Genomic DNA, 26,433 nt, shown 5'->3' on the forward strand with positions numbered 1-26,433 from the left:
AATCGGCAGGTAAGGAGGTAGAAACAATAGGATTTCTACCTCCTTCTGCCGATTCAGCTCTGAAGGGAGAATTTTGGTCAGGCGCCTTCTATGGCGCCCGATCAAAATTTTCTAACTTGGCCGATCGGCGAGCCGACCGATTTCAGCAGTTTCCTGCGATATCGGTCGGCTCGCTGACATGCCATACACGCACCGATTATCGTACGAAACGAGGTTTCGTACGATAATATCGGTGCGTGTATGGCCACCATACATCGGTACGACCGATGGTCGTACGAAACATCGTCGGATCGCCACGTGTATGGCCACCTTTAGCAAGAAGCAAGCTTGAGACCATTTTAAGGGATAGTGACAGGTTTCTATTTTAAACCCTATGCCTACTTAAATCCAGTGTGATGCTATTTTTTTTATTTAATTGATTTTTATGTGCCTCCCCCCATACTAACCTGTGTCAGTCTCTGGTGCAGCTTCAAGTTAAACACATTCCTGAGTGATTACATGCTTGGGGGCAGGACAGTATTCTCATAGTCTGGAGACACTGTTTACATTTGTACTCCAGTTTATCAGAGTTTTGTCCCACGCCCCAACCACGCTTCATCAGAAAGTTGTTCAACTTGAAGCTGTGATAGAGTCCGACACTGGTTAGTATTGGGTGAGCTGGGGGAGGCCACTTTGTTATCTAACTGAGGTGCCCCTGCCTCCCCCAGCTCACCCAATACTAACCAGTGTCGGAAACATTCCTGCTAAAACCTGGAATGTTTCACTATACCTATAAGTTAATACTTAAAAAAAAAAAAAAGCATTATAAATGTTTAACTGTTACTGTTCAACAGAGCAATCCTTTAATTCTTTCCATTATGTTGTTAGATTGTTCAACACATTGCTCAGACAGACATTGCAGCTCTACTGCACCAAAAGGCTGGGTGTGTGGAGTACAAGAAGCTGGTATCTCTGGAATGCTGTGATTATTTGGAATAGCAGAGGACAACCTGTTCTTTCTTCTTACCTTTTTAGACCTCACCAAAGATGTCTGCAAAAACAACCAGCACAAATAACATAGCACAGGCACGAAGAACTGTACAGCAACTCAAAGTGGAGGCCTCCATAGAAAGAGTAAAGGTAAAGACCTATACAGTTGTTGAATTAAACTAAAAGAACACTTGCATACGACCAGACTGTTAACACAGATATGCCACTTTACAAGACAAAGAAATTCTTGTCTGTAAGAAGTATTGTTTTTAAGCCTTAAAGCCTCTTGACTAATTGCTGCATTTGATCCCTGATCCTTATTATGTGTTTTTACTATTAAACTGTTAAAGGAACAGTAACACCAAAAAATGAAAGTGTTTTAAAGTAATTGAAATATAACATACTGTTGCCTGCACTGGTAAAACTCTGTTGTTTGCTTCAGGAACACTACTATAGTTTATATAATAAGCTGCTGTGTAGCCCCGCTGGCAGCCATTCAAGCTGGAAAAAAGGAGAAAAGGCACAGGTTACATAGCAGATAACAGATAAGACACCATTGTATTCTACAGAGTTTATCTGTTAGCTGCTATATAACCTGTGCCTTTTCTTCTTTTGAATGGCTACACACCAGGGTTTATATAAACTCAAGTAATGTTTCTCAAGCAAACACACAATTTTTACCAGTGCAGGGCAGCAGTACATTATAGTTTAATTTCTTTAAAATATATAAATTTTTTGGTGTTACTGTTCCTTTAAGTGTGTGTTGGCATATCGATGAAAGATCTGCTCATTTGGCAACCTTGCCGAACAAGCGTATCTTCACGTTTATAGCCGCCCTTAGTGAAAAGTCTATCAGGAATTCTAAAATCAAGAATTGCTAAAATTCTATCAAGAATATCGGAATCTTGGAATAAGCTTGTTCTTTTGTTTTAGGTTTCAAAAGCATCAGCCGATCTCATGCGTTACTGTGACGAACATGCCAAGAATGACCCTTTGCTCATGGGAATCCCTGCATCAGAAAACCCCTTCAAGGATAAAAAGCCTTGCATTATATTGTAGTGTAATAGTTACTAGTGAACATCATATTTTTTTTTTAAATTTTGTCTCTTTCCAACACCAGATCCTATCTGTTTTCCACTTGAGAAAAAGTGGGTAAAAAATTCTATACCAATGATTCTTTTATATATTTCCCCTTTATAGCTTTCTTACTCATGGGATCAGTTTGTTTTTTAACCAAATGTTATGGTCTGAACAGATATTAAGGAGTGAAGTGGATACATATTTATTTGTCTGCATTTTAATGTGCAGTGTCTACTTGTCCATTTTCAACATTGCTAGAAAAATTGAAGTAAGACCAACGTTGCCTCAACTTGCTGCACAGAGTTTATCATTGCAGGCAAGGAATGATGGAGGTTTACTATGAGCTGCCATTCATACTGAACCCCCTTCTGCAGATTCAACCCAAATGTCAAATGGGCAAGCCTCAGCCATCTACAGTTAACATCCTCATTCCTCTTTCTAAGCCTTTGAACCTGGCACACTATGGGCTGCTTCTCAGGATCTTTCAAAAGCCAAATTGTATCTGTACCAGTTTAATGAATGTGAAAGCAACATTTTTCAGCAGACATTTCTGTTGTATTGATGTTGGGTTTATAATTTAGGACCCGTAATGTGTAATATTTGTAATTATTTTCCATATTTTTGCTTATGTCGTGGGGTAGGAAGTATGTTTTTACATGGAGCTGCTGGAAGCGGAAGGCACACATTTTTACAGACATGGATATGGGTGAACTAAAAAACTTGTGTTGCTCCAGTTCTGAGCTTTATGGGGGCTGGATTACCATCAACTGGGTTTGTGCTTTAAATGCCTAGGGTTAAGTTCCGGAACAAGCAGTTCTTAAATGGGACCACACATACAGAACATTATAGGAGCCACACAAGGCCCTGTAGCAAGTTATCTGTCATTTTAATCAAAGTAACGGCCTAAATCAAGCTAGCAACTTCACCAGGGAATTATTGAGTGTGCTAGTATTTTTTTTATATATTCATTTTGACCAAGTTGATTGAATGAACATGTATACTCTAAATTCATATTTTTCTACAATGCCAATATGCCGTACTTGAAGGGTAGTTAGAGACCAAGTGTTGGGTTTACCCTTGATAGGAAACCTAGATATCATGTATGTGGCTGGACCACCCTGTATTTAAGCAGGGGATGAATTTGTTAATCTGGCCGAGATTGCAGCCTAAAATGCACAAACCCTTCTACTTCAGTTAACAATCTTTTCCTAATGATGATTTTACATGATACAATATCATACATAAAGAGGATGCTGTATTACTGATTGCATTTATATTAAAGCATAATTTATAGTTTTTAGTTTGTACAGAATAAGCTTCTAAGATATGTAATACTGACTCAAAGACAAGCTTGACTTGACCAAAAAAGTAAGGAACATTATAAAATCTGCCACTTAAGAAAAGGGGAAGGTTTATCAAAATGCTACATTTATATGATAATAATAATTAATTATGTACTTTGGATAATGTTTTTTTTCTATTTCTTGTAAAAAAGTTGGCGAACACTATGTATTAGAGAAAATAGGAGGCATATCTCAATGTACAAAAAGGAGTTGGGTGCCATATAAGTAGTAATGATATATGGTACACTTCTCTTACTTTCCCCAGGCCCTGGGTAGACACTTATCGGCTCACTGTGCTTGAACTTTGTGTACAAGGCATTAGCCTGCAAGTTATACAAGCTTGGGAAAAGTTTGCAAGCATTGCCAAAACAATGCTGGCTGAAGGCCAATAAAGATGACCAGCCACCAGCAGCCTTGCATCGGCTTGCCACTTGTACCAACATTATTGAATTTTAGGAGGATGGTCCGTTGTGTCTGATGGCCAGGCACCTCAGGCAATATCTGTTAGAAGATGTTTGGGGCAACATTGCTCATGGTTGATTGCTGGGCTGCTAAGATTTGATTTACATAATGGTGGCTAATGAAGTAGACAACTGGTGCTTAGATCTTCGTTTTAAGCATCCATGGGTTAAATGAGGGTTTTGTTGCAAGGTGTAGTTCAGTTTAGAAATCCTTTGAGAAACATTCCAGTTACAGTGCTGCAATAAGATGTTACATGCTTGATTATTTTATCTACAAGGGAACACCAGCTCAGCCATTTTACCCAGTACAATATATATACAGCCTCCTGAATTCTCTGATGCCCTTGTAATTGGCTTTAAAAATAAATATTAGGCTGAAATAAGTAGAGGGGTGGGGAAAGAAGTATTAAACATAATGATGGTCTTTTAAGTAAGGAATACTGATAAGCTGTGGGCATAAACTTTCACTAAACTTAATGTCTGGTCCATAAGAAAGAAAAACTTTGCCACCAAAGATTTGTTTTTTTTTACCTTTTTTTGTGTACCACTTAATTATTAACACTGAGATTGAATAAAATATCTAATTTAGATGTAGGTTCACATTGAGCTATGCCAGGAAAACTGCTATTCCCAGAAAAGCAACAGTCTAAATTATCTTTAGAAACCATTGTATATGGCACCCTTGTGGGGCTTCCAGACTATCTAAAATCATTTTTGTATTCACACCTCTTTTCAATGCCAAGTAATAGATATAAAGATAGAATTTCTGCTAATTATTGTTTGTTTGTTTGTGACAAAAAGATGGTGGATTATCTAGATTGTAGTGGGAACTGTGTCCTTATGAGTCTCTTAGGTTTCTTGTTTCCTATTAGCTACTGTATGTGCAGTAATGGTCAGCAGGAAATACCATTGTGATATTGCGTTAATAAGTATTTTTATAAAAGGCAAAGATTGCACTTTTACTATTGCCAGTGTGTGCTTAATTATTGAACCATAAGCCAGCCAAGTAAACACTAATTTTATGATGCTTTGGCAATAAATTCTCTTTTCTAAAACTGTTACAAATCTAGCCTGAACAGCGGTGCTCTGACACAATGCCATATATATTTTAAGTGTTTCCTAAAATGTGTCTAAGGCTTATTTTTAGATTTATTTTTCCTATATAAATGAATTCTATATCCTTATTTGTGCGTGTTCACTAAATGAGAATAATTATATTTTATTAAGGTACAAAATCAAGGTAGGGGGTTGTAATATTTCACTCCACTATATGGTGTTTAGACTCTGGGGGCTAGAGAGAAGTAGCAGAAATCTCTCTGGCAGGAAGAGTCACCATTTTGCTTATATTTAGCAAGTTGCTTAAATGGGAAGAAGGGGTTTGTTTTTTTTTTTTTTTTTAGATTACGCTCTTCATGTGCCATAGTGGTTACTGCTGTGTATGGTTTTTACCTGGTCTTGAGGGATTCAACCAGCTATATACAGCAGTGACAGGTTAATGTATTCTATATGGATGTATATTCAGTGAGCTTTAATTTTAGTTACAGTATGTAACTGGATACAAGCATGTCTCTGTGATTTTGTATTGGCTACCAATGTATAACTAACATTTTAGGGGGGGGATTTATAGGTTTTTAAAATAAAAATAAATCCTGTACAGCAGTTAAACCAATGTCTGGTGCTCCATTCGTATGCTGGCATTTGCACCCTATCTATATAATGGGGTCAGGCCTACAAGTATTTATTTTTAAAATATATTTGACACCACTGTAGGAAACAATTGTTCGAGACCAGACCGGCCTTTGTTTTATTATTACTTGGCAACAAGTTTATAGTGTCGCTTCCACTGACACAATTGCTTTTACCATGGTCTGCAGATATATCCATGGTACAAAGGTAAGATTCATCAACAGTGCAGCAACAGTCGCACTACAGGTAGACATACACATCCTGATAAAAGTGGTATGGGGCCCTTATACACAGCCAATCAGCCAAATGTCAGTCGGGCAGGTTTAAAAACCCCATTAGGGCCAGGAACATGTCGGCGCATTGATGTGCTCCTCATCCCAGTGACCTGCATCCCGTCAATGTGATCTGACTGTTTGGCCCATCAATCCAGTATCACCCATCTCAAGGTGGACTCATCGGTGAAAGATCCGGTGGTTTGGCGAAGTTGCCAGATGAGCAGGTCTTTAAGTGTATGGCCACCTTAACTAATAACACTGGCCAGGGGGCTGCAGGAAATTGAGAATTCTGATTATAGAAAGGTGAGATAATCACTTAAGGTGTTTGTGATTTGCGAGTAGTTACTATACTCAGTGTAGCTGTAAACATCATGTAAATCTTCCTGTTAATATAAAGGACCATTATTGGTGTAGACAAGTTTGTTTTGAAAAATTATTTTTTAAAAAGTGTCTGTTTGCTTAACACCTGCATATATGCAACGTCATATTTTATATGAGAGAAGTCTTTAATCTGTAGTCTTATAAATCCACAAATGACGTTTGACCACTGTTCATATTCCTGTGTAAGAACTAAAATGATTGTATTCTACAGAGCTTGTCTATTAGCTGCTGTATAACCAAATGCTCTATGGCCAAATGTCAGCTTCGGTGCTCATGGCTACATAGAAGTCTATATAAATTGATAGCAACATACCTTTCCTTTTTTGTAATTATATTTATATGCTTACTAAACTTTCTTTAGTTTTGGGGGTTATGGATTCTTAACATTACAGCAACTGAGAAACTCTAAAAGGTAGTTTAAAAATCTGAATTGGGTGTCCAGGATTTCTGATTTGTCAAATTAAACTACTGCCACTACAGCTTACACCCTTATGTGTGACTCTGTCTCTTTATTCTGTACTCAGACTGGGACCGTTCTCTGTGCTGTCCTGCCTTGCTAGAGAATCTTACAGAGTAAAATGTATTCCAGATTTGCTGACACGCTGGTTGCAAATGGGGCAGAAATACCAAATCATATTTGCTGTATAAAAATAAATTACATTTTACCCATGGTAGATGGTGAATAACTACAGTGCTCATTTAATAATAATACATTGGGCAAATAAAAATGTCTATAAACAGTATTTTTTCACCTCTTGTTCTTGTGCCACGATGGTGCGAGTGGCCTAGGAATTAGGAATAAATGCCATGTAACATTAATGGGCTATTAGTAGATTTGGGCAGAGAGCATGTTTGTGTATACACACAGTGTACTACCAAAGTTTCTCATGGTTTTTGTTTTTTCTTATTGTTTTGATTATTTTTCCATCTATAAAGAAATTGCTTTGAAAAATACTGCTTTAAAAATGTGCCAAATGTATGGTACCCTTCTTTAATGCTAAATCCTTTTAGGAAGAACTAGTGTAATGTCACGTGGAGCATGTTCTGCACTTTGTCTCTAACATCTAAGGCTGTCCAACTTATTACAAGTAACGGGCCAGTTATATCTCATATAGCATGCTGGAGGGCTGGATTCAATTAAAATGATGTCCTATAGTAAAGTCTATGCAGCCTCTGAGTAGACTGGGGGCCACAAAAATTCTTTGGAGGGCCACATCCGGCCCGTGGACCTCCAGTTGAACAGCCCTGATCTAAGGGGTTACTTGCAAAGATTCTCCTGCAAAAACTTACAGAAAGCAATAGAAATCATCCATAGAAAGGATGTGGGACAGTTTGTTTCTGAGGTTGTGAAACTGTAGAGAAATGCTTACCAGTCTGCCCCCATGGAGTTTCCCCTTATCGTGTAGTAGAATGTACTCTGAGCCATAGTCTATGGAATGAAGTACTGTTAAGGAATTTTATACTGTTAAACATGTCATTCCATGTTGCTCACAGACATTACATCAACATGCCAATCAGTGTATATAGAGATGTAAGGGACAATGGGTGATTCTGTGTAAAGTGTTTTCCTACTATGATGGAGTGTCGATAAATGGGCTATTTTTATCAATGTAATTACTAAGGATACAACAAACAAGCCATTTCCTTACTGGGTGGTGAGTGTCAGATTACCAGTAGCCTAGTCCTTTTACATTTTATAGTGTTCCATGCATATGTACAAATAAAAGAAAAAACTAAACCTTGATTTAGTAAAAGTGTTGAATGTGATTTTTTTTTTCATTTGGAATGTTAATTGTTGGTTGTATGTAATTTTCCTGTACTGGATTTATAAACAAATGTCAAGCTTCTATTGGCAGTTTCTTCCTCATGTTGCAGGCCGGCGGGCAAGGGAGCGATTGCCTCGCCCCACAAGGAACCCACGTGCTACTCTGCATGACTTTTAGCAAATCATCTGGGATCATTTAACCAAAATACTGTATGCTGATCAGAAAACATTGTTTTCTCTGTAATTCTGCAGCTATTTTTGTAAACTATATTATTCTAAAATTAAAATTTCACAAAGACAAACATTTTCAAAAATGTTTTTTTTTTTTGCTTTTTGTTCCCCATGGGCGTGTGGCAAGTGCTTGCAGTTGAAATAGTTCCTAGTAATGGTTAAGAAGCCCACTGGAGATGCTGAATACCTGAATTAAACGTGTTTTTCTGTTGACTTTAACCTCTTCAAGACTGCAGGGATCTCATCCTGTTGTTAAGCCAACAGCTGCGCAATCCTGAGTGCGGTAACATTTCTGGGCGTCGAAGCTTCGTTCAGTTTAAAATCAGAGTGTGTAGATTTATTTTTTTTTCTCTTTGAAATATTTTTTGGGCCTCAAGCAACTTTCTAGCATTGTAGCTGCAGACTACCCCGTGAATCTGTTAATATCTACCCATATGAATATGTTGCTGTTGTAGCCATTTCTTTTCTGTGTGTGTTTTGTTGGAGATCTACCAACAACAATGTGCAAAGCTATTGACTAAATAGACTTTACAGGGAATAGAATAAAGTGGTTTATCCCTGCTCTATATGCTGTCTGTTTTCATTTTACATTTAGAATCTTAAATGTTCCCTTGTCAAGGTGAAAATGACTGCAACTGTCCTTGGAGTCTCAGGAGTTTGCGCCAGGCCGGTCAGCCCTCACTTGCTAATATGCAACTGAATTCCAGCTTTGCCACAACTTTCTGCTTTGTCAGTGCTTTCCACTAGGAAATGCTTTTTAATTGCTGTGCCACAAACACTCATCTGCCTTGCTAGTCCTCCGGGTCCCTAGCATTGCACTATGGCAACCTATCATTTTGATAGGAGAGGTTAATGACAGAATGCAGATAGTGACCAAGGCTACTTTGGGTGCAAAGCATAGAGGGTTTTTCACCCCTTTGCATCAGAAATAGATCAGTGTATACTAAAGTCTTATATGGGAAATAGGCAACAGTATAGGGTATGTAAGCTCTTGTACTCAAGAACTGCCTGATGAAGGAATAAGAGTTTATATGCCATAAATTGGTTCTATGATGGAATAGATGGTGGGAGGCAAAGAGGAAATCATATGCTGAATAGATACCTGGGTGGGGACAAAGCCTTGGTCAGATTTCACGTTGTGTTTTAGTAATGGATCTGTATAAGACAAAGATTTCAGCATATTTCAGCTGTCGATTCAGGTCCTTCAGACTGATTCAGCATCTTATCTGCCCCCGACGGACCTACCTGGCCAGATCTCGATCAAGCAGGTTTGAAATTCTGTCAGAACAATGACCACATTGGCTCATTGATGCAGTCCTCAGCCCAACGGCGCCTATGTCCACCACTTTGATTCGATCATTTGCCAGTGGGGCCAAATAATCAAATTAGCCCGATCCGCTTGTTTGGCAACCTTGCCGAATAAGCAGATCGCAATGTGAATGGCCACTTTAAAAGTTGTTATACGTTATGAAGTGCTAACAGATTCTGTAGCACTGTCCTGCACAGTACAGTTGCAAGCTTACCGCTACAGGTGTGTGGCAGATATGATGTATAAGGCAATTATTTGCAGCAGTGTTACGCATTCGTAAAGGTTTCTGCTTAGCATATTATGCAGAAATTGGCATTAATCTGTTATAGAAGAAGGAGAGGTGTGGAGCAAGGCTGAAAGTCGATAACAGGAGGAATGAAAGGAGTGGAGGTCTACAGAGGAGCAAATTTAGTAGTAAAATTTTGAAGGAGAAGGAAAGTCATTTTGGCATTTTACTGCCAATAGATTTGCCACATTAGTGCCACCTTTCTCCATTTGCTTAAGATAGCAGCTGCCATTTTAAGTAGCTTCCTTCCTGCAGTCTAGCCATTATAGCTCAGATAACACATTCCTAAGGGAGGGGGGAGCGGGAGAGAGAAGAGAACTGTGCAGACTCTAGCTACGGGAATTAAAGATGTTTCTGAGAGGAAGTCAGACACTGGAACATCATGTTTACAAAAAAAGAGACAAGAAATCCTGTGTTTCTTTTGATAGAGGACTCCGTGCACCATTACTGTGAGTGCTTATGGCTGTATTTACATAGACCTTTCTGATAAAGCTTACTTAGTTTTTACCTTTCCTTCTCTTTTAAATGTAGTCCTGAAAGCAATAGGAAGCTAGAGAATGTTTTAGAAAAGTGTCGGTGGAAAGCCATAGAGACACTGAGCGGCCAAACAAATTCATACCTATAATGCCCTTGCTAGAATCAAACCCATGGATGCATGGAAATATGTTTAACCTGTTAAATATACTGATACATTTAAAAAGAATCACTCCGCTTCTGCATTTCAGAGGTCTCTATAATTGTCATAGTTGCTGATGTGGTAAGGATCAGTTTATCTAACCTTCTTTGCTATGGCAGGAACTTGTTATGCATTGGATGGTTCCATCATCTCCCATAATAAAGAGATGACTAGCTCTGATCTATGTGACATTGTCGACAATACAAAGGGGAACAACCAAGTAAAAGCAAGTAAAACTAACTAAATATGCTTTGCCAAAGTACAAGCCATCTACCTGCCAAGGATCTTCCTTGCACAGCTAGATGAACAGAGAGAACAATACTAGTACTTACCAACTGATGCTCTCTTGATTAATGCTGTTTATATGGGATGGCCATTAAGGACCTGTGGCACGCTGGAGGATACCACTGACCTTTGGGGTCTAAAAGTGGCAGGGACATCACAGATTTTACAAAATAGTAGAAGCTGGGTCAATTTTAGCACTGTGCTTCCTTCATAAATTACTCCCTCTATGTATATTATAGATATGATGTATGCTGGCATCTCTAGTGTACGCATTTGTAGGGATGTTGGCCAGCTGCTGACTGGAGGCCTTCTTGTGACTATGGTTTGCTCCTGACTGATATAGCAGTAACCCATAGCAACCAATAAAATGTTTGCTTTTAAACAGATTAGTAGTGATGAGCAAATCTGTCCCGTTCTGACAAAAAATTTGTAAAACGCACTGGTTGCGGAATTTCTGTCACCTGCGCTATTTTTACGCGCCGTTTGCTGTGCGACATTTTGTGACACGCAACAAATTGTTTGGCATCGAATTTTCACTGAAGTTTCGCTAGACAATTTGCCAATGGCGAAATGTGTAAATTTGCTGCAAATCCATGCCCTGGTGAAAAAATTCTCATCACTACAGATTAGTAAATGCCACCTGCTGATTGGTTGCTGTGGGTTATTGCACCTGGGCAAACTTAGTTTTTTCATAGTCCTAAACCTGAACACAATTACCTATGGGCAGTTGTCCAGTTTGTCATAGCTTACAACCGAGGAATGGCTTGCCCAGTTTACACAGCGTTATTAGACCCCACCACATTAGAACTCACAAACTTACTGCATTACCTATTTTGGGGTCTGCTTCAGAGGGAAAAGTAAGAGTCACATAACAAATTGCTCAGTTCATCGTGACACCCTAAGGGTGCTGGTAGCTATTTCACTAATTAACCAGTTCCACTTGTACACATGCATTGTATCAACAGGGATAGTGCCAATTAGATTATTGGTGGGGGTGAAAACTGGTGCAGAGGGACATTTCTAATTGGTCCCTCTAGCAAACATGTGTATAACTGTCCCACAGGCAATGGGTCTGGTCAGGTTTTTTTTTTTTTTTGCCATGGTCAGTGACCAGACAAACAGAAAACATTTTTTATTAACAGGCCAGAGAGGCAGAGCCTTCCCCCCTCAAAAAAAGGTTCAGAAAAATAGCTTATGCAATATTAGTGACTCTAGTCTTACTAAATGTGGAAGTAAGCCTCATAGGAGTCGTGTCAAAAAGTTTCCATTTTGCTATAGAATGAAGTGTTCCTAAGGATAATGACTTCCAGTGGGCAATGCCAGGTGGATGCCATTCCATTTATTACTTCCACATTGAGGTTTGAAGCACTAGTGCTATTGTGTACCATTAAGGCAAGGGCACACGGGGCCGATTGTCACCTTGCAGATAAGCAGAAGCTGACAATCCGCCCCTACACTCAGCTAGTTGTGCCTGCACCAGAAGCACTGAATCCTCCCAGGTTCAGGCACATGCAGCCGATATCCCCCAACAAACGTGAGACTTGATGTTTGTTGGCGGATATCGGCTATGCAAGTGCAACTAAAAAGGTTTTTAAAGCGTAGGACGGATTGTCAGCCTGCACATATTCGCACGTGCCCTTGCCCTTTGCCTAAAGGTCTGCACAAGAATTTACCCCACAATTGAGTCAATTCAAAAAGCTTTATTGTAAAAAAAAAACAAAAAAAAAAAACTTAAAAACATTTCATTTGTCTCAAAAACTTTATGCATAAAAATGTCAGTGTACCAGTTTCCTAAAGAATACATTAAAGTATAGTTGCATAAATAAACAATAATTTAACATTTTATGAATTTAGAACAAAATTAAAACCCCAATGCATTAGCCAGAATATATATTTCCCATTTCAAATGGCAGCCTGAACTATTTTCCAACCCTCCTTAATTTCATGTTTCATCTTCCTTGATACTCATTGGCGCAATGTGCAATTCAGCATAGTTCTTCTTGACCAACAGTCCTCCATTTTCTAAGCGACCTCTGCGCTGCTTCTGCATATCCAAAATCCACCATCATGATGTTGTATACAAGCTATTGAAATCCTTGCTTTATGGCAGAAGCTGGTCCTGGAAAGTGTTTTTACTTTTCTTCTTGAAAGTAATTTTTTTTTTTTTAATTCACTTAAACTGCAGTTAAAATTATTAGGAGTGCGCCATACTTAATCATCGCTCTGGCAGGTTAATCACAGGCACCCACTGGTCCAGGTAACGACTCTCTTTGCAGTAACAAATCACTTCTTTGAGAGCAGGATCCTTCACCTGTAATTCATGTGGGCTCTGAGGAGAAAAAGAAAAAATTACTGTAAGACTCCAAAACACAAAAATAATTTATTTAATTAGAAATTCAGTTTCTAATGGAAACTATAGCCAACAGTGTGCACCCAGGCTGCATTCCTGTAATAGGTTATACCTGATACACAATCAGCACCCAGCAACATACACCACTATAGTACATTAAAACTATTCTGACCATTTTAAAGGGCAAATATCCTATTTAAGGGATACCTCCCCTTTGTATGAAACTTTTAAGGGATTATGTAATAAAAGATACTAAATTTGCCCATGTGCAGTAACCCATAGCAACCAATCAGCAGGTAGGATTTACTGGTCACCTGTTTCAAAGCAAACATTTTATTGGTTGCTATGGGTTACTGCTCCTGGGCAAACATAGTGCCTTTTATTACATATGGGGGTTGGTATGATTTAGACTGGGTTTAATTTACCATAGCAACTAGTTGTTGTCATCGTCATCTAACTGGAAGCTGAATTGGAAAGAGGGCCTAAATTGAAAGATAAGCCCCCCCCAAAAAAAATAACAATGAAATTGTAGTCTCACAGAACAATAGCTTTTTGGCTGCTGGGGTCAGTGACCCAACCTGACATTTGGAAGAGGAATTCAAAAACTATAGAAAAAAAAAATCAAGACAAGCTGAAAAGTTGCAAAGTATAGGATAATATATTAAAAGTTAATTTTAAGGTGAAACAGTCCCAGTAGTGTCTGCCTGGGTACAGATCCATTATCTATCTTGGACAGGTACATCTACCCTTGAAAAATCAATCTCAGAGCTGTTTTTTGGAAGCACATTAAAGGGAGGACAGGAACTAAACTGCTTGCCACTGGCAAAGAACATGTTGGAACAAGTCAGTAACAGGGAAACCCCAGAGTTCAGATGAGGAAATCAGTTGTACAAAGCAGACTTTGCTCTCCAATAAAATTGCAGTAATTGCTCTGATCTTGCATTACCGAAACTACATTTTTCAGCGGCAGGAGGGGGTGGCCTGGTAAGGAATGTGACAGTGAGTCAGTCATAGAGAAGCATGGGAAAGGTGCAACGAACTGGCAATAGAAACCAAGGGTAGGGCAGGACCAGATTACAATTCCCTCTGAGCACCAATTGTTCCTTTGCTATAGTGATCAGGGGAAATGCAAGCACCGGGTTCTGCAATGTAGGTGTGGTAAAGGCATAATCTGCCAACAAAATGTGTAGGTGTATGGCAGCAGTTCTATAACTGTAAGGAACACAGGTGCAGCCTTTATAACTGCGGCTTTGGCATTTAAAACAACTTAGTCTTCAAAGTGCCACATTGATGTTGAAGATAAATGAGAATGTGGTTTTAGCCTTGGACATCCAACAGACATAGATCTGGTTTCATGTACTGTATATCTTAAATATAAAACAAAGTTGTGGCACGAGTTCAATGCCAAGGCAACTATACAAATTAAATGTAATGGAGAATGCTCAATAAAAGACTGTATTATGTCTGAGACTGTATAACAGTAAGGCATGGATTACTATGTGGACAGAACATTCCTGTGCTGCCGTTCTATATAAGAGCTGTCCCTGCCCATACAGAAAGTCTCCCCAGAGGCAACAGGAGCAATGCAACAACATCCTGTACACACTGCATTCACTGAGCTAGAAACTGGGACTGCTCCCGCTTGTACTTATGAGAAGTATGCAGAGAAGGAACATTCTGTGCATATAAGCTATGCCCTCATACTTTACGGGGAACAAATGGAAAGTAACCTATAATTATAAATGCATTTGGATATGGTGTTTACTTTTCTCCGTGCAGCAGTTCACCATAATAGGAGGAAGCATGACTATTTACCTGGGAATGTAATGACCAACATAGCACTATGGTATTACTAAACAATCAGTTATTCAGCATTCAAATAACAATAAGCAGGGTAAATTTAAAGGAGTGACAGTATCCCATTTACAAAGCCCCTCGTTATTGTCTTGGTATGCAAACAGCAGAACCCACCCAAGCCCCTCCTGGCAGACTCCACATGAGAGTGTTACCTACGTTGATTAGAATACAATGCAGATCAGCAGGTTCCCCAGGCTTGTCAGAGCCGCCCAGGATCTCAGCTAGCCGGCTCATGTTGCTCACTCTCAGGATGTTGATGTCATTCTCACAGCAAAATGCCTGGATCAGGGTGAAGTGGATCTGTAAAGCGATATCCTGATCGTAGGTATCGTCAGTAGCCAACAAACAGAGCACAACGTTGTCTGGGTCCCTGAGAAAACAAGAGGTGCAGAGAAAACATTTAAAGTCAGCCTCTTTTCAAACCCAGCGCAATATTGATTAGTAAACGCCATTAATGTATGTATATAAATCTGCGTTTCCAAACGCTAAGCTAAATGGAATTAATGGGGGCAATTCACCTTTGATCTAACTTTTTTTTTTGTCAGAGCATGCCTTATTCTTGCCAACTTTTCAAATACTCCTCATTTTTTACAATTAATTTCCCTTCCTACTCTTCTAGCTTGCAATTTAAAATGCTATCTTGTAATTGGGGGACACTGATCCCAGCAGCCAAAATCACTATTGCTCTGTAAACCTACAATGTTATTGTTGCTTTTATTACCTTTGTATTCCATTCATGCCTTCTCCTATTCATATTTCAGTCTCTCATTCAAACCACTGCCTGGTTGTCAAGGTAAATTGGACCCTAGCAACCAGAAAGCTGAGCAAACAGCTAAATACTTCAAAAACCACAAACAATAACAGATAAAGAGCCAATGCAAATAGTCTCAGAATATATTACTAAAACTTAATCTAAAAGGTAAACGCAGCCTTGATTTTTTTATTTTTAAGTTTGATTTGTGCACTGTGACAACCATAATGTTAAAGTTGACTTTAAGGGGAAGTAACAAAAAAAGCCTACATACACATTGAGAAGTTTTGCAGCTTCGTACACCCCAATAGTGATGGTCCTCTGCAGTTTGGCCTTGCAGAGCACTTCCTCCAGTGCGTTTCCCACTGACTCCATCCTGCAGAATAACACAAGAAACACTCATGAGCATCTGAGCAAAGCATGCAAATGTGACTCCTGAGCTATTCCCAACAGCATCCTAACCATGCATGAGTCAGGCACTATGTCTGAGTAAGTTCTGCAGCAACAGGCACTTAGAATACCTCTCAGGCACAGACATGTGCACACACACACACATTACATATAGCTACTTACAGAGAGTACATTTATCACAGATTTACACTTTTGAACAAAAACTCAGTCCCAAAGTGAGCCATTTGAAAGGCCATTGCAGAAGCCACTAAGGAGCACTGGGCTGTGCTGGATGCTGGGAGCTGAAGTCCTATACAAGCAGGAAGGCCACAGTTTAAAAGGAACAGAAGCCCAGGGGCAAGGGGCCATAGGGCGAATGCACCTCATGACAAAATGATCCCTGCTGCAGTAAGGGGCAACCGGGGCGGCTATGCTATTGGTCGTTGTAACAAAATGATTACATGGGCCGTTGTGATGTAGCACCCACCGACCCCAAGAGGAGGTGCAAGTGCCCACAGCGCAGATGGGTGCATGGAAGGCATCTGTTCACACCAAACTACCATTTTGCGCAATGCTTTTGGCTGACCCCACAAACCCCTTTCTGACCCAGGCAAGTCCTCGCAACAGCAGCAACACACGAACACAGACTGCCCCATCCGCACGAACACAGACTGCCCCATCCGCACTATAACCCGCTCTGTGGCGCAAGAGATCTTACTTTCCAATGCTCTGATCCCCAGACAGCTGCTCCTCCAGAGTCATATTATATTGCTGTACGGGTTGCACTGCTCCGTAGCGCTGCAGATTTGTAGTGGATTTTGCGGCCAGCAAGGCTCTTCCTGGGAACTAGAAAGTTTCACCTCAGTTCTCGGAACTGCTGCCTGATACAGTAGCGCGCCGCTGCCCCGTGTTCTCCAATTGCTGACTCTACACACTCTGCTCTCACGCCTTCTCTACCCGGCTTCATACGCATACACCCAACCAACCACAGCTCCCCTCATTTGCCTATCGCGATGCTGATTGGCTCATGTAAATCAGGCTGCCGGCCACAGACTTGACCTCTTCTGCTACTCTGGGAACCGAGAGTACAGCGAGTGCGGGGCGGGGCTTACTTAGCGGCCTGCCCTGTGATTGGCTCCATACAGTTACCAGGTGCTGAACATTGTGTAAATAACCCTTTCACTGCTGACAATATTGGAACCTTACCGACTGTTACAGAAAACTTTAACAATTGCATGTCTTTGTTTTAAAATAAAGGTATCATTTCAAACACATTACATTACAGAAGAAAATAAGCCTTGTTTGCCACAGTGAATGTAAGCGCTAGCTAGCCCTGTCCGGCCATTGCATTTGTAGTAGTGTTTAGCTGTAATAACGTGTACAATTATCTTTATAGATGCATTCAGCTGTCAAAGGGAAAACTTGCAAGGGACTATCTTTTCAGTCTTACATTTGTCTCATTAATGGTACAAAGCTTTCTTCACGTTATTTGTTCTTTTTCACTTTAAATGGTAAATTACGAATGATAACGTTTTATTGCTAGCATATTAGATATCACCTTACATGATAACTATCCCAATGGAGACTCACCCCACTGGGGGTCCTTATATAAGCATCTTTATATGACATCAATCTACCCCTACTGTTCAGGTATAACATTATAATGTCACAGCAAAGACCTGGAAAGCACTGGTCTGAGGCATCATTAAAAGAATACAGTGAAACCTCAATTTTACATACCCTTATTTCAAGGATTTTCCTGCATTTTACCTTTTTTTTGCATTTCAATGGGTGTTTTTTCCCTTTTTTAAATTGATTCCACAGATTTTGCTCCTGATGTTCCCATAAATGTCTTTGTCCTCTGTAATATTATTATTAGTAAAATTAAGAGGTTTATATAACTATAGAGATGCATACTTTGCTATGGTTCTGTCTGTAAACAGTAAATGCTAGTATAGCTGCAGCTCATACAGTCATGCACAAATCATTTATTGCTTTAGGTTGTGCATGTGACTGGCAGGGAGGTCTTGCAAATGCTGTCCCATAGTGTAACAGTAATGCTGCACTGCTTAACCCTTGTCATTAACACACTAAATGTTGTATTTCAAAGTAAAACTGCCCCCTGTGCTTATGTCCTTTAAGTACAATCATTGGTTTAACACATTTACCTGATTTTACATTTTCCAAATTCTAAGTTTTTTCCTGGTCCCCTGAAAAATGTAAGATGGGGTTCTACTGTATTAGCCTGCCAAGCTATTTTCGAAGTTCCTCAAGAGGCAACTTCGGGCTACTTCACAAAGGCAGAGCAATATTTCCCCACAAGACATACGTATTATTGCCAGACAGACATTAGATGTGCTTTTTATGCAGTGAAATAGAGAATGTCACCATTTCCCATATGGCTTACATGCTTTAATTGTTGAGTTCAGTGAAATATATTGGCATACATAGTTTTTTGCTTTAGTTTATTAATGGAAACAGCCACTATTTGCTCTGCACAGGTAAATGATGCTTCCAGTAGGCATGTTATAAGGAACCCCGGCCTGGATTTTCCAGGCCCAGGATAATCCCCAAAAATCTAACTATACAGAATGGTCATGGAGAGGATTTTCAGATCTTGGTCACAGCACCACAGCAGCTATTGCCTTCTGATGTCAAAACGCTATAACACTTCACACTAAAGGGCAAAGACACATGAAGCTACCTGGTAGTAGCTACTTGTCACAGTCACTTAAAGGAACAGTAACACCAAAAAATGAAAGTGTATAAAAGTAATTACAATATAATGTGCTGCTGCCCTGCACTGGTACAACTGGTGTGTTTGCCTCAGAAAGACTACTATAGTTTATATAAGTAAGCTGCTGTGTAGCCATGGAGGCAGCCATTCAAAGGAGAAAAGGCACAGGTTACTTAGCAGATAACAGATAAATCCCCATTATATGGGGCTTATCTACTAGTTATCTGCTATGTAACCTGTGCCTTTTCTCCTTTTTTCCAGCTTGAATGGCTGCCCCCATGGCTACACAGCAGCTTTTCTGTAGCAAAAACACCATTTTTTTTTGCAGAGCAACAACACTTGATAAAGGGTATTAACCCGAAACATGTCGTGTTACCACTACCCATAATAAATGTTTTGCAGTTAATCTGCTGGAGCTTTTTTTTCCTATTTTTGGATTTTTGCAACAGCACATTATATTTTGATTACTTTAAAACATAATAATTTTTTGATGTTAATACCCAGCCATAGACAATACTGAAAATTGCCTTCGCTGAAACACACACAATTATTAGTAAATTAGTACATCAGTGTTGTCTAGTTTTGCAGACATGACAAGTAGCTGTTATTAGTAGCTCCATGTGTCTTTACCCTGACAACTAATTGCTTGCCCCAGCTAAGGTGAATGAATGGGCTGTAACAAACACTTATCAAGCGATAATCAGCCCTACGGGCACTGTAAAATCATTTAGACTGGGGCACTCCCACCCAACAACGGAGAATGTAAATTGACAGCAGAGAAATCCATGTCCTGCTAGTCTATTAGAAACTGAACACGGTTCCTAAACTCCTAAACGAAGAAGGCTCTCGTCCCCACAACTACACGGCGCAGACTGTTACGTCATACGCGGGAACTAGGACACAAGCGCGTAACGGGGGAAGCCGCTGCGGTCGTTTCCATGGTGACCGGACGTTCTTAGTGCAGTTGATTTGAGACGGGGCAGATAGCCTGGCTGGAAACGAAGGAAGGAGGTCACGTGCAACAAGGGCGCCTCATGCGTCCAGAATGCAAAAATGTAAAGAATAGGAGTTGGTTTGGAGGTTGCGCGCTAATAAGTTTTGTAACTAATATTAAACCTGGTGATCGAGACAGCACCAATTTACTCTTAATACGCCTAGCTACACACACCATGCTGAGGTACAGTCTGTCGCACGAAGAACGACATTGTCCAGAGATCGTTCACAGTACGAAAAAACAGTGCCTTTGAAAATGTTCTCCTGCGGTATCGCTGGAAGTCACTGGGTCCCATATCAATCATTTTATCCCCACACTATTATATAATGAAAACATACTGAACCTTTTTATCAATCAGGATCCAGGCAAGTAAAGGTGTCCATACAGACACCTTTACAGCAGACCCTGGGGGGGGAGCAAGTTTGATTTTCCATCGGAATTTAGGACCACATGGGCTCTAAAGGTGGCCACAAACACGTGGCGATCTGACGATGTTTGGTCACATGAAATATCGTCAGTTCTGCCACACACCGTTCAGGGCTGAAAGAGCAAATGAGGTAGAAACAATAGGATTTCTACCTCCTTCTGCTGAATCAGCCCTGACGGCAGATTTTGGTCAGGCGCCTTCTATGGCGCCCGATCAAAATTTTCTAACCTGGCTGATCGGCGAGATGACCGATTTCAGCAGCTTCCTGTGATATCGGTTGACTCGACAACATGCCATACACGCACCGAATATCGTACGAAACGAGGTTTCGTACGATATTATCGGTGCGTGTATGGCCAGCTTAAGTAGTCCAGGGTCCGACAGCACCTAAGCCCTAGGACCAAACAATTGAATTAGTCCAGCATTGCTAGGGTGCACTGAATTCAGCCTTTTTCAGCGGGATTCGGCCTAATCCATGCTCCTGGCTGAACCCAATCCTTAATGTCACATGACTGTACATCACAGAAACACAGAAGTTGGAAATTTTTGCCACCCGCTGTGCACGCAGTTCTCTTTTACCCTTCCTTATCCTAATTTGCACATGCAAATTAGGATTCAGTTCGGTATTCTGCCAAATCTTTAATGATGGATTTGGGGTTAGGCTGAATCTGAAAAGAGTGGATTCGGTGCATCCCAAAATATCACCTGCATAGGTGGGCATATTGGGAGAAGATCAACATGTGTGTGTGACTGGAGCCTTTAAATGTAAGTTGTGCAGCAGCTGAACTATACCTCAACTGACTGGTCTATTCAAGTCATAGAAAATGTTTAAAGTGAAAATAATTACCAGGCCTTTATTTGTGTGTTGCTATAAAAAGCTTGTCAGACTGACTCAGCAATTTACAATTATAATGAAGCATAACATGTAGATTACACATATGTGTCTGTTTGGTAATTTCAAGTATAGAGGGCATATTCATACTGCTGGGAAGGCCAGCCAGGCCAGATTCAGTCCATTTTTATGACCCCAGTTTTGTATACTTCTTTCTTTTAATGTAATCCAGTCTATGAGCATACTGTCTATCAGATTATTGGCACTTTTTGTTTAAAAATCTGGTTAGCACTGCAACCAACTTCAAATCAAAAGTATAAAAATTGTGTTTTATATGAATAAAGTTTTGCTATATAATTTTTCTGGTAAAGGACAAAGACATTTTTAAAAAGCAAGGAAGTTTCCCCCAGTGAAGAAAATGAGTAACTTTTATTTTTTTGGCTGGAATGTGAGCACCTGAGCTTGCTCTTTAATAACCTGATTTTTTCTAATAAAAATCCAACAGGTTTCCTTCTTCCAAAAAACAAGTTCACTATTTTTTATCTGCACCCAGGTGCTCCACCTTGGGTGGGTGCCAATGCAGTACAGAACTTACTGTACTGTGCAGTTTGAATAGATGCAAGGCTACCTGGAAGCAGGGGAAAAATTGGAGCAGCAATTTTCTCTATTTTTCTGTGCAAAATAATTTTTGTTGCTATTTTTTTTAGCAAGCCAAATCTACAGCTCAAATCTAATCAAATTGTGTCAAGCGAAAGGCCTAAAATATAGACATAGTTTATATATTACATCCAAATCAGTGGTATAACTTCTTTGATTTTTATTTAGGCTGTTACCCATATCTAAGCAAATGTGAGAGGAAGCTGCAGCAACTCTAGTTCCTGCATCTACTGATGCCCCATCCATTTGCTGAGAAGGGACACCTGCAGATAAGGTTCTCAGTATGGATAGACTGACTGCATGGTCTGCCCAACCCTCCAAGTAGCAATACTTGCCCAAAGTTTGGACAGGAAAGTAAAAATCAGGTTTAGTGCCCAATCAAATCTAGGAATACTTGAGAAATTGCTTGTATGAAATTAGGCTTTATAAGTTTCCATTTGTCATTCTCTAAACTTCCAAATCTGCAGCTGCAACCCCAACACAATCATGACTAAAGATTCATTGTATTTAAAGTACAGAATCAGAAACTGCAGACATGCAGTACATACTGTGCAAGGCAGGATCCCGTTATGCACCTGAGCTTGCTCTTCAAGTAACCTGATTTGTTTTTACTTCAGTGTTGTCTTCAGTGGACATTGTTGCCAGGCAGAGGCCAAACTGCAGTCTGTGGGTTTGAAGTAGAATAGAAACATACTGAGTGCATCATAGGATTACTTCTACTATTATGTGTCTGAAGCAACTTATTTAATACCGCTAAACATAAATTTATAAACAGGTCACCATTTTATAGTGTCTGGTAATTTACACAGAGCATGGTTATTATTGTACTTATATTGCAACATCCTGCCTCTGGCAAGATAATTAAATCACTTAGACGAACAGTTTAGATCAGTGGTTGTTGGACTTTTCTGGTTCAAACTCTCCTTAAAAGTCTAGCCTTTGTTCAGTGTCCCCCAAGTTACAGATTTAGGAAAACATTGGCATATGAGCTATTCAGCTACTTTTGATTCTCTCCAATAATATCTACAACAACAAATGATTAGTCATTCTAAATTTCACCAAGTTTCAAAACTTGGCTTCCTGTTACTGTATATACTCGAGTATAAGCCTAGTTTTTCAGCACCCAAAATATGCTGAAAAAGTCACCCTCGGCTTATACTTGAGTCGGGTGCCATGGGTCCTTCTAGACTAGCACCCTGTCTCCTTTGTGTGCAAATTAGGCCCCCCGCAACCAGACCCTCCAGTGCCCTGGCCTAGGCTCCCACTAGCAATACTTATTCCCCCTTACGTGTCCTCCAGGACCGGGTCTGCCGCCAGTTTGCCAATGTGCAATGAGCGTGGGGTAGTACTCATATTGTTTTTGTTGACCCTCTTCTCCACTTACAGAGCTAGTTTACTGTTTTTCTTTGAAATAAATATTGAAAAATATACCACTGATGCCTCAATTAATGTAATTTTATAGGTATTTATTTTGATTATTAAAACTTAGCAGTAGCGGCTACATTTCCCACCCTAGGCTTATACTCGAGTCAATAAGTTTTTCCAGTTTTCTTAGGTAAAATTAGGTACCTCGGCTTATATTCGGATCGGCTTATACTCGAGTATATACGGTAATTGAACTAAGGCGATACGGCGAAGGAAGGAGCAGCAATAACTATGCGACGATCAATTGATCGAGTTTAGCCTTCCTTCTGTATAGGAAGGAGTCAGGCTAGACTCGATCAATGGATCGTCACATAGTTGATGCCTGCTCTTTCCTTCGCCGTATATCCTTAGTTCAATTAACAGGTATTTTCTTTTAAAGCATTTAAAATACTAAGGGGTTTGCAGGATAGGGCAGTTATGGTGCAGGATAGAATAGCTTTTTCACTTAAAAAAATTTAGTATTACTTTTCCTTTAAATGACCATCAAGATGGGTTCTATGGGTATCTAGGAGAACAAATAGGTTTTCTCAGAAATTTCACACAAATTAGCCCTCGAGCCAGAGTACAGTTGCCACCTCACCCTCTTAAGGGCTCGTACAGATGGGTGTTTTGCCCTGCGGTGGCATTCTGCTGCATTCCAACATAGGTCAACACAGGGCATACACCCATCACAATCATCTGTTCCTGCGTTTCACTGCAGGGGAATGCATGAACAGGCGCAGCCCTTTATTCCCTATGGTGCAGTACTCGTGGTGCATGTAAGAACTGAATGCTGGTGGATCATAGCATCATGCATTTCACCTGCGTTAAGCACTTACATGCGCCTGTGAAAGTACAACAGGATAGGAAAGAATGGGCTGCATCTATTCCTGTGTGCATCTATTCCTACAGTGGAACGCAGGAAAGGTCCACAGCAGGGAAATGCAGGAACAGATGCTCTTGAGTACAAGTCCTAATACTGACCACATAATGAATTCACATACCACATTGCTAATTAGCAATTCATTAAGATGCTTGCTGCAGACTGAACTAATTTATGTGCAGTCTTGCGGCATGGATCTAAATAGTTGCTAACTAGCCATGCAGGATGTGTATTCAATATGTGGCAGGTATTAAAGGGATGAGGTGGCAACCCTAGGCCAGAGGCATAACAGCAGATGCTTGAGCCATGCCTCTTTGCAGTTTTATTTCTTTCCCCCAGGAATAAGAGACTGCAGGTTATGCACCAGGAGGTGGGTTGTATGTTTTTACCTGGTCCCCTCTTTTTGTGGGAACATGATCAACTACAGGGTCTGCTGCTTCTATAGTTACATCACTGCTTCATGCAGAGTCACCCCCCCCATCCCGCCTTCCTTTGATTAGTTGTGCAACTGTTATTATTAGATATTATTTATAAAAAGCAACATATTGTACATCAGTGAGCTGTTGTTAGGTGGGCAACATTCGGAAATGGACAGATAGCTCAGTTTTTTTTCAACATAGCTCTCAGCAGCTTTCTGCAGCACTATTCACTGCAGCTTATCATACAAGAGAGTTTGTATGATAAGCTTATGATTTCTTAAAACACTGATACTTACACTTATTATAATTGTAAATGTACATATACAGGGATTGTGCAGTTGACTTAAAGTATCTCTCTCATATACTCCATAATCTTAATACACTCAGTTTATAGAAATATGACACTTCACAGTCACTGTTTAACCAAAATTGCATCTTAGACTTTAAAATGTATATCTAAATGTATATTTAATATACTTCCCTTTGGTTCAATTACTTGCTTAGATCACCACCTCAAGGATCCACCTGTATAGTTTCACACTTCCCTTAATGCTTACACATATTTTACTATTGCTGATACTTGTTTCCTGTTCTTAATATTCTTATCATAATCTTGATGAAATCTACAGGAATATGATGGTTTCTTAAAGAGCAAGGAAAGGCTACTACTGTAGCCCTTAATATAGTGTAGAGCTCCCTTGCCCAATGCAAATCGCCAAATGTATTTTTTAAAATAATGGTCACATCTCACAAAAATTGGCTTTTAACTAAGGTGTATTTGCAGCCTGTCACGGCCACCATGTTGGATTCCCCCACTCGCAAACCCCCCCGTGGCGGTCGAACACCGCCACCCACTTGCACCCCCCCCCATGGCGGATCGACCCCCTCGCAACACCCCCTACCGGCTCGAACCCCGCCGCTCGCTCCCGGCTTGCCTTCTCTGTGTCACATGATGGGCATGGGGAGGGGAGAGCGCCGGCTTCTCGCACTAAAATCAATGCAATGCGCATGCGCCACCTACAGTGTCCCGGTCACACAGTCAATGCAGGAGCGATGCATTATGGGAATCCTCTTTATCTAGCTCGGCGGTTTTTATTCCTGTTTGGCTTCAGATCTTCTGAACAGGTGAAATATGAGGAGACTTAAGGGCACTATTGAGACAACTGAAGGTATGCCTCAGCTTGAGATTAACTCTTTATTAGCCTTTCCTTCTCCTTTAAGCATTCTCTTACAAATTTATAGGAATCATTTACAACTAGGAAGTATGCAAAAAAACAGGGGGAAAGCTAAATTTTTTTTTTGGTTTACAGAAATGTGGTACTAAATCTTTTAGTGCTATGTGTTTTTTTTAAAAGGCAGCAAGCCATACATGGGCCATCAGGTAACCTGACAGACGGAGAGTGTACAGGGGGCCAAATGAAGTATGGCCAACATGCCATTGTTCGTGCACATGACACAAATTAGTGGAACAGCAGGAAATGAATATAAGCGATGGCTCATCTTTGCTAACTTTATTTTTGGCAACCTTTATTTACAACCCCTCTATACTCCCTCTATCATTTTTATTATTACATTCCTCAGCATTATATTTGTGATTTCAGAAAAGTTTAGTTTTTTGTGTTATTTTTTTAACAGTTTACCTATTTTCTTTATTACAAGAATTTTTAGAAATATAGTAATACATGATATGACCTCAGGCAGGCTCCTATGTTTGTTCAGGAGAATTTCCTATGGAAAAAGTAATCGCCCATCTTTCTGTCAGCTGATTGAATTAAATAATTTCTCCCAAACTGTGCAGGCTAATGGAAAAATAAACCGGTTTAAATTCATTAGAGTATTAAACTGGGTAACCGAGATAGGAGAGATAAAACAACCGATTAGATTTTTTTGCCAAAATGCCATTACTAGAAAAGTAAATCAGGTTCATATTATATTGTATTGCTGCAACATACCCTATACAATAACTAAACCAGTACTAAAATGCT

At 40.0% G+C, this 26,433-nt stretch overlaps 2 protein-coding genes across 6 annotated transcripts in view; one reads left to right on the forward strand and one right to left on the reverse strand.

Moving 5' to 3' along the window:
* The window catches only part of gng12 (guanine nucleotide binding protein (G protein), gamma 12), a 61,107-nt gene extending 52,350 nt beyond the window's left edge, over window positions 1-8,757 (forward strand). For 2 of the 4 annotated variants that reach the window (XM_012960417.3, XM_018092878.2), the window contains 2 exons: window positions 1,015-1,119; window positions 1,903-8,757. In XM_012960417.3, coding sequence (XP_012815871.1) covers window positions 1,027-1,119; window positions 1,903-2,028 — 219 coding nt within the window. In that variant the 5' untranslated portion in view covers window positions 1,015-1,026 and the 3' untranslated portion in view covers window positions 2,029-8,757. 4 annotated transcript variants of the gene reach the window in all.
* Window positions 8,758-12,432: 3,675 nt separating this feature from the next.
* gadd45a (growth arrest and DNA damage inducible alpha) lies at window positions 12,433-17,113 on the reverse strand. 2 transcript variants are annotated; one of them, NM_001016151.3, is given in 4 exon segments: window positions 12,433-13,076; window positions 15,111-15,324; window positions 15,980-16,081; window positions 16,814-16,966. In NM_001016151.3, coding segments are annotated over 4 exon segments (474 nt in total). In that variant the 5' UTR covers window positions 16,858-16,966; the 3' UTR covers window positions 12,433-12,962.
* Window positions 17,114-26,433: the final 9,320 nt, after the last annotated feature.

Source organism: Xenopus tropicalis, chromosome 4, assembly GCF_000004195.4.
Source record: "Xenopus tropicalis strain Nigerian chromosome 4, UCB_Xtro_10.0, whole genome shotgun sequence".
Classification (NCBI taxonomy): Eukaryota; Metazoa; Chordata; class Amphibia; order Anura; family Pipidae; genus Xenopus; species Xenopus tropicalis.